Raw genomic sequence first — 7,881 nt, 5'->3', positions numbered from 1 at the left:
TTTTGGAAGTCCCTGATCTCTTATTTCAAATCCTTCAATCCCCCATATCACTTTCTCCCATTGACTTCCTGTTGGATTATTGTGGGTTCTTTGCACTGCATGGCGGGGGGGGGGGGGGGGGGGGGGGGGGGGCTGACTGTTTCCGTGTAAAGCGGGAATTGTAGATAAAAATACTATTTTCGGAATTTGGACTGTGCCTGATTCCCCTTCTTTATGGACCTGGCACAATAAACTCCATGCTTTGATGTTAATGGAAAAAACAGTAGTTCAAATGTCCTTTAGTGCAGAAAGACATTCCTATTAGTCTGAGACAAATATATCCATACTCTATCCCCTCGGGCAAAGGGTGAAGTACTAAATACCCTCTGAATGTTTGTGGGGGGCCCCGGTGAATATGTGGGTGGACACTGTTATTACTGATCTGTTCTTGGGTGGGTGGGGGGTTGGGGAGGGGTTATGTTATGAAACTTTTGATAACTGTTACTATCTGGTTTGATCTTCTTGTTCTTACTTGTCATCAAATAAACATGATTTAAACATAAAACTATTTCATACATATACACTCATAATGGAGGTAAAATTCAGTGGACCCAATGTTTAAAAGCACGTATCTGGATAGTGCTGTCAGGAAAAGTGCCACTGACTGAGTCTATCCAGTGATTTTCAGGGGCCTATCCTGAGAGTACTGCTGAAAATAATTACTGCCAGCCTCCACACTATCTGGATGATGGGGTGAAGCATGGGTGGTCCTGTCCTCAGTATTCCTGGATGTGAGTCTGAGTGTAGATTTTTACAGGTGGAATTCTTCCAGAACATATGGATAGGGGCAGTAAGTTTGTTAAGCTTTTTCTGTGTAATGCCTATTGTACAGGACTGAATAGCACTGCTATCCAGATATTCCCAGGACAGCCCATGCTCCACCCTGGGATTTCATATATGTCTCCTTAATTTCTGCATGGAAATCAAAGCTTATTCTATAACAATGCATGTAACTTAACTGGTTAACTAGCTAATCAGTGCTGTTAATTGGATGTTAACAAACAATTATTAGCACTAATCAGTAATGATTTTCAACTGCATTATTTGGACAGTCCTGCTGAAATTCACTGGATAGATCAAGTCAGTGGTACTTATACAGTATTGCTATCTGGATAAGTACCGTATTTTTCGGACTATAAGACGCACTTTTTTCCCCCAAAATTTGGGAGGAAAATGGGGGGTGCGTCTTATAGTCCGAAGGTAGCGAGTTTTGGATCGCCCTCCCCTACTTACGTGACGCGATGTTCCCTGGTGGTCTAGTGATGTCGGGGCAGGAAAGAGCCCCTTCTTTCCTGGCCAGCGCGCTGCTCTCCGTGCTCCTGACTGCTTCCTGATGGTCTTGCCGAGACCGTCAGGAAGCAGTCAGGAGCACGGAGAGCAGCGCGCTGGCCAGGAAAGAGGGGGCTCTTTCCTGCCCCGACACCACTAGACCACCAGGGAACATCGCGTCACGTAAGTAGGGGAGGGCGATCCAAAACTCGGACAAGACGCACCGGAGCACCTAGGTTTTAGAGGAGGGAAAAAGGAAAATTTTTTATTTCCTATTTCCCTCCTCTAAAACCTAGGTGCGTCTTATGGTCCGGTGCGTCTTATAGTCCGAAAAATACGGTACTTTTAAATATTGGGCCCATTGAATGTTATCTCACAAATATACAACCATAATGGAGGTAATTTAATTTGATAAAGCCTATTTTGTGTGTAAAAACTGTTTTAGACGCAAAAAAGGGCTTTTATAAACTGCATGAGTGCATATGCATGTAAAATATATATACATGAAAACCGTGAACCTACTTTTGTGTTATGTTATAAAAGACTTGCCATCCGCGAACTCCCTCAATTTGAGATTCAAGGCGAGATGCAAAAGAACTGATACAAACATCATGAACTACAGATTTAGATTAAAAATTTTAAAAAAAATCAATCAGAAACAACTTACCTAATTAATTGAAACTAACATTCATATCTTGCTAAACGCCAAAAAAATAAATGAGTTTTCAAAGCTTTACAAAAAGAGCAATAACATTTCATCAAATGTAATTCTAAAGGTAGATTATAGATGTTCCTGGGGTGTAGTTTGGGCGAAGAGGCAGAGTTGCAAGCACATATTTTACAAAATGGCTGTCCTAACCAGATAGCAGACTGAATATCACCATTAGTTAGATAACGCCAGTGGTCACTGTTCTATCTGAATATTCAGTGCTGCTATCAAAACAGCACCACTGAAGATATGGGTTTGTTTTTGTTAAATTTAACCACTACACCTGGCAATGAAAAAAAATAAAAATAAGCAGCCTGTGGTGGCTGAGTATTTCATAGTATGGAGGTCAATTTTCAGCAGTTCATGCGTTACAGAATGTTAAACGGATAAGAAGAGGCTCCTATTTTATTTAAGCTTTGTTGTTTGTTTTTTAAAACTTTGAATGGTGATGCACTTGAGGGTTTTTCTTTTATGTTTAATCTTACCTTTCCATTGATGAAAGGAGTAAAGTTTAAATCTGCCCATGAAAGATCTTTTGGTTATAGTATCTGGAACTCTTTACCAGTGAATATTTTCTATATATTTCTTATATAGAAATTAGAAAGAAGCTGAAAACATACTTTTTTTTTTTTTACCAAGTTTGAATACAGTGCTTTGTCATTTTTTATATATGTTATTTTATTTAAGATTTGATGTTCACCCACAACAAGGAAGGCATCCTCAAGCCCTACAGGAAAACAACTTGGGTCTAGTCCTCACTGTTCTATTTAGGGTGAATCCAGGAGCCTTGGATGGGGTAGTAGTAGTCAGGCGGAGGAGACTATGTGGGAGGTGGCAAGGGCGGGACTGACCCTCAGGAGGGTGGTGGAACTGCTTCTGGGGGAGGGGGGGGGTAAAACAGGACTTCAACTGAACAGCTAAGAGTTGAAATAATCTGTACTCATTTGCATTGAAGAACTATACCAGAAGTTCTGAAAGAAGTAAACCTCACACTGAGAGGAAAAGGAACTCCTAGGCAGGACTCTGGCAGAGGAGACCTAAAGGTGGAGATGGACCTCTTCAGGAGGTTGGGCTTGGTGTGCACTTTTGGCAAGTGGTGCTTTGGATTCAATATTCAGCTTGTACTTCAGCAAGCAGTGCTTTGGACATTGGACCGCTTGGCCTACACTTTCAAGTAGTTAGCACGGGACTACAATGACACTGTTACCTGCTTTGAACCTGACTGATTAGGGATTTGGTGAGATAAACAAATCCTTTACATAACATACCTATTTAAATTATGTGGATTGTCAGTAGCAATAAATGTGTAAATTAAACCTGCTGCTTGTACATCTAACTTATATTGAAAATGGATGAATAACACCGCTAAATGTGTAAGTTTTCAGCTAGCAATTAACTGCCCCAAATCCTACCCTAACTGAAGCACTTAATTCCTGCCATATCGTGATTTATATGGCTAGAAGTTAAGTGATGGATGGTATGATATTTGAAAGAATAATACACAGTCAGCACCCTCTACTGATCTCATAAGTAATTTTGAAAATGGACAAGTTGATTATGCATTTTTACAGGAGAGGTGGCCATGATTGTTGAATTATCATAATCTCAAGGGAATAGGCCTATGGACTTTAAGGCTGAAAGTTTGCCTAAATTGCCTAGCACCACTACACCGACTCTGCTCCCAGTAGCATCTTGGGAATAAATGAAAGAACCAAACATCTTCCCACTTCTTGTGCTTCCAGCCCATTAAAACCTGTCCAAATCTCCTTCACTGCCACTTATGACAGAGAGATCTGAGATTTGGCAAGCATGGACTCCCCCATTAACAAGCTCCTTGTGCTTTCATATGAAAGAACTGGGTTTGATCTCTTGGACCAACTGGGGATGTTGAGAGAGGTCACAGCTATTGCCCTAGGGCAACTCCCAGGGTTGATGTCAGCCAGGTTGCTAAGAGAACTGCAGCTTGAGGACCCTGGCCAAGGACTGTTGCTATGACAACAGGGCTTGGGCTGAGTTGGAAAAGGGATATAAAAACAGAGAAACATTCATGGCACAGTTGCCCAACAGAGGCTGCTTCTAACTGAGCTGGCTGTCCTAAGGAGCAGGACATAATGGTGGTTAAGAAAATTTTTAGTTAGTTTTACAAAGCAAGTATGGACCTTTGACTAAACAGATGACAGATGTTTCTACCATTTGAATCCTATTCCCTTCTCTTCTAGTCCAGTAATCACAATAGTCTTTCAGGTTGAGAGATGTGAACCAAAGTTCCCTTTTAAATCCAACAAGTGTGCCCTTAAACCAGCCAGTCGGTGTCACTTGGTGATGCCAGAGACTCTTGCACCAGTGGGGACTGAGAATATTTGCTTTCTATGCAGCTCCAGTCCCTACTGGCATGAGCAGCAGGACTCAGAAATCATACCCATGTTTCTCACATAATAGTACATATGAATCCTTCTCAGCCTTTATTCCAGCCCATGACCTATGTCAATTAACATAAAACTATTGAATCAAAAGGAAATATATAACAGCCATTTTCTATCATTGAATCTTTTTTAAATTAATCTGGACATTAACAGAAGAGAGTACCCATATTAACATAGTAAAGTCATTTTCACAGTAAAAGGGGAATCACATTTACACACGGATATATGCACATGAAGGGCAATATTCTGCCTAACCACTACTCAGTAAACACCTGCTTAATGTACATAGTGGGTATTTGAAATGGAGGGGGGTGGGGAAGTACTGACGTGGGTGATTTAAGAATTTCATAAGTTACACACATTCATGCTGTGTTTAGGTGCCCGCACTTACCACCTCTATAGCTGGCTTAAATGCAAGTACTTGCATGCTGGGCACATCGATACTGTGTTACATTTGTATTCTGTAATGGAACTTGAACCTCAGATTCCATTAAAGAACAGGCTTCTACTGTGTGGCTTCAGGGCCCCTAAATGGAAATCCCCAATCATAGAATTAACCCCTGATGTACCCCTACTAAGAGCAATTGGAGCCTTAGAAAAAGCAAAGACCTTAGAAATAGAATTGGTTGGGCTGTCTTCTTTCAACTATATGTTACAAGATTTCTGCTGGCTCTTTGATGTTAGAAGAATAGAAATAATTTAAAAAGACAAGTGACATCTGACAATGAAATTGTTTGGAAAGGGAAAATAGCAGGAGAATTCCTGAAAACATTTTTCCGCAAGATCAGTATAGTTCTGCAATTCCCATAGTATAGCTGTTAGCTTTAATGAGTCTACACTTTTAACCACAAAAAAAGCACACTAGTATCTGAAGAGTGGGTAAGGTGGGTTAATGTATAGTGCTGATAGGGTGGGAGATTTTGAAGACCCTAAGCTCAGACTTATAAGCAGTAAGTACTGAACCTTAGGTGTAAGGCAAACAGTGAAGAGAGTATTCCTTTATGTATGAGTCTTCTTCCTATCTATTGTTTTTGGCAGAAAGAAGCAGATAGCAAGGATTGTAGAGAAGTGGAGGATACAGAGCAGTGCATGCATCAAGTGAAAGTGATATGACCAGATGAGGTGTAGTAACCAGAACTGTCTGTAGAGAATCTTTGTGAGATGTGGACTGTCTTCAACTCCAGTTCACCAAAGCTGTAATTCTCAAACTTCTGAAAGAGACATAGAAGAACAAAACTTAAACTCTGAACTACGAGCAAGAAGGAAGCAAAACAGTAGTAACACAGAAGAATAAAACAACAAGCTTCTGTTTCCTTTATTTTCTTCTGAATATTTAGCGAAGTTGTTTACTGTTAATGGGGGCTCTCTAGAGAATAAATCAAGTACCCAAGAGGGCACCAACATAGTGTTAGCTTTCAGAGCTCAGAAAAACCTACAAGATTTTCATGAGCTGATACAGGAGTTCCTGAACAAGTCCTCTCAGTCTAATGTCAAGTCTAGGAGTCAACTCCCCACAGAAGGTGGGTGGGTGTGCATATAAGTTCTATATATTTATTTTTACTTCCTTCATGAGGAGATTCACCAAAGGTGATGTACAGCAAGTGTAGCTTGAGGTAGAAAACTTACATTTTAGTAACAGGATCACTATTGTAAAATAATGTCAGTATAACACACAATTAGAACAATGAGGTAAACTTGAAAATTGGCAGACAGCGCCAAAATGTCCAGGGCTCTATTCTCAGTATTCCCAGATGTGATTCACAGACTATGGCCCTTTTATAGGAGAAATTCCTCAACAACATTATACGCTGCTCCCATACAACACTTTACCATATCTTCTTGCATTTCCTCCAGAGACTTAGGAATATTTCCTCAGATACTGAACAATAGTAAGGAATATGGGAAATATATGTTCCATATGGCCTTCAATATTTTTGAGATGGGGCACTGAATTTCGGTCAATGGTGCCCAGAGGTTCTCATGGCTGGGGGGCTTCATATGTCTCAGGGCAAATATACAGCATAAGCTTACTAATTTGTCTGGCTGCAGAGAAAATCTCTATCAAATGCATCACTGAAAATACTTCAAATGCTCTTCATTACCACCTTCAAACCACCCTCCACCTCCCAAAGGTACTACAGTAGATCACAAAGACGACCATGTTTTTTCTCCTTAGAAAAGATTGCCTCTATCCAGGGGTAGACTGACAGGGTCCTGGGCCCCAGGGCAATAAGGGCCATGGCCCTCCTCCAACCTCCCATCCAAAGAGGTTACTAGTTCTACACCTGTCATATTGTTTCTAAAACTCACTTTAAATAAAAACCTGATGTAGAAATGTACAAAGCCATGAAATCAAGCTAGAAGTGCATCCAGGGTATACATTTGGATTAATCTGGATGTTGTTTTGTTTTTCTACTTGCTGCTGAGGCTCAACGTTTTTCATTTGGACACACCTGACAGATGACGTTAACATATGTGTCATACCACATACAATACATGACTCTCATGGACCTTTGTTCTGACACAGCACAGCAGTTCTTCTGAGTTAAACGTAAATGTGCTCTGCGTTCACAAAACTCCAACCTCCCCCAACATCAGATGCAGATCAGAACTAGGAAATTTCTCCATGGAAGTCACCATACAAAAAGAAAACAAAACAAAACCTGAAATTGTGCTGGTAAGATGCAGGGCGCATGATACATCCTTTTTCCCTGTGAGATGCCACGACTGTGATATTGTGATTAAAGATTAGATTGTGAGTCTTGGAGTGATACTTGATTCACAGTTGAATTTGCAGGCACATGTGGCTAAAATTGTGTAAACTTGTTTCTATCAGCTGCATGTGCTGGGCAAAATGAAACCTATGCTCTCTAAATCTGATTTTCAAATGGTGGTTCAAAGCTTGATATTGCCTAGATTTGACTACTGCAGAAGCTTATATTTGGGTCTTTCGCAATGTTCCTGTAAGGCATGCAAGTTATACAACATTCTTCAATATACTTAAGAGTGGGTTTTAATACAATTTGATCATGTTATTGTGTTGATGAAAGCTTGATCTGCAGGATTGCAGCAACTGATGCTGCTTCCTTTAGCAAAACTTCATTATGCAGACACCTGGGACAGTGCTTTGTCTGTTGTTGGACCTAACAAATCGCCAGGCACTTTGTGCCTTTCCTCAACTGTTTCTGTGTTTAAGCAGAATCTAAAAACACATCTGTTTGTGCAAGCATATTGCAGATGTGAAAGCTGCTTTAGAACCAAGGATTCAGTGCCGACTATTTGTATTGTATATTTGTTTGTTGATTCTAGTGTGAATATTTTATTGGTACCCACTTAGTGAATAAGCAGGCTATACATTTCATAGATACATATATCTAAATAAATAATACTCTGATTCTCATGTCATCTGAACAATAGCAACATAAGTGTGAAATAATACAA

The 7,881-nt window shown here is 40.2% G+C and overlaps 1 protein-coding gene across 3 annotated transcripts in view; it reads right to left on the bottom strand.

Annotated features, from left to right (window-relative positions):
- Positions 1-1,653: 1,653 nt before the first annotated feature.
- The window catches only part of ASCC1 (activating signal cointegrator 1 complex subunit 1), a 121,057-nt gene continuing 114,829 nt past the window's right edge, over positions 1,654-7,881 (bottom strand). For all 3 annotated transcript variants that reach the window (XM_030203490.1, XM_030203492.1, XM_030203491.1), the window contains exon 10: positions 1,654-5,651. In XM_030203490.1, the coding sequence (XP_030059350.1) occupies positions 5,535-5,651 (117 nt within the window). In that variant the 3' untranslated portion in view covers positions 1,654-5,534. The remainder of the gene's footprint in view (positions 5,652-7,881) is intronic.

Source organism: Microcaecilia unicolor, chromosome 5 (genome assembly GCF_901765095.1).
Source record: "Microcaecilia unicolor chromosome 5, aMicUni1.1, whole genome shotgun sequence".
Taxonomy (NCBI): domain Eukaryota; kingdom Metazoa; phylum Chordata; class Amphibia; order Gymnophiona; family Siphonopidae; genus Microcaecilia; species Microcaecilia unicolor.
The sequence above is the reverse complement of the archived record's forward strand: the minus strand, read 5'-3'. Positions and strand labels throughout refer to the sequence as shown.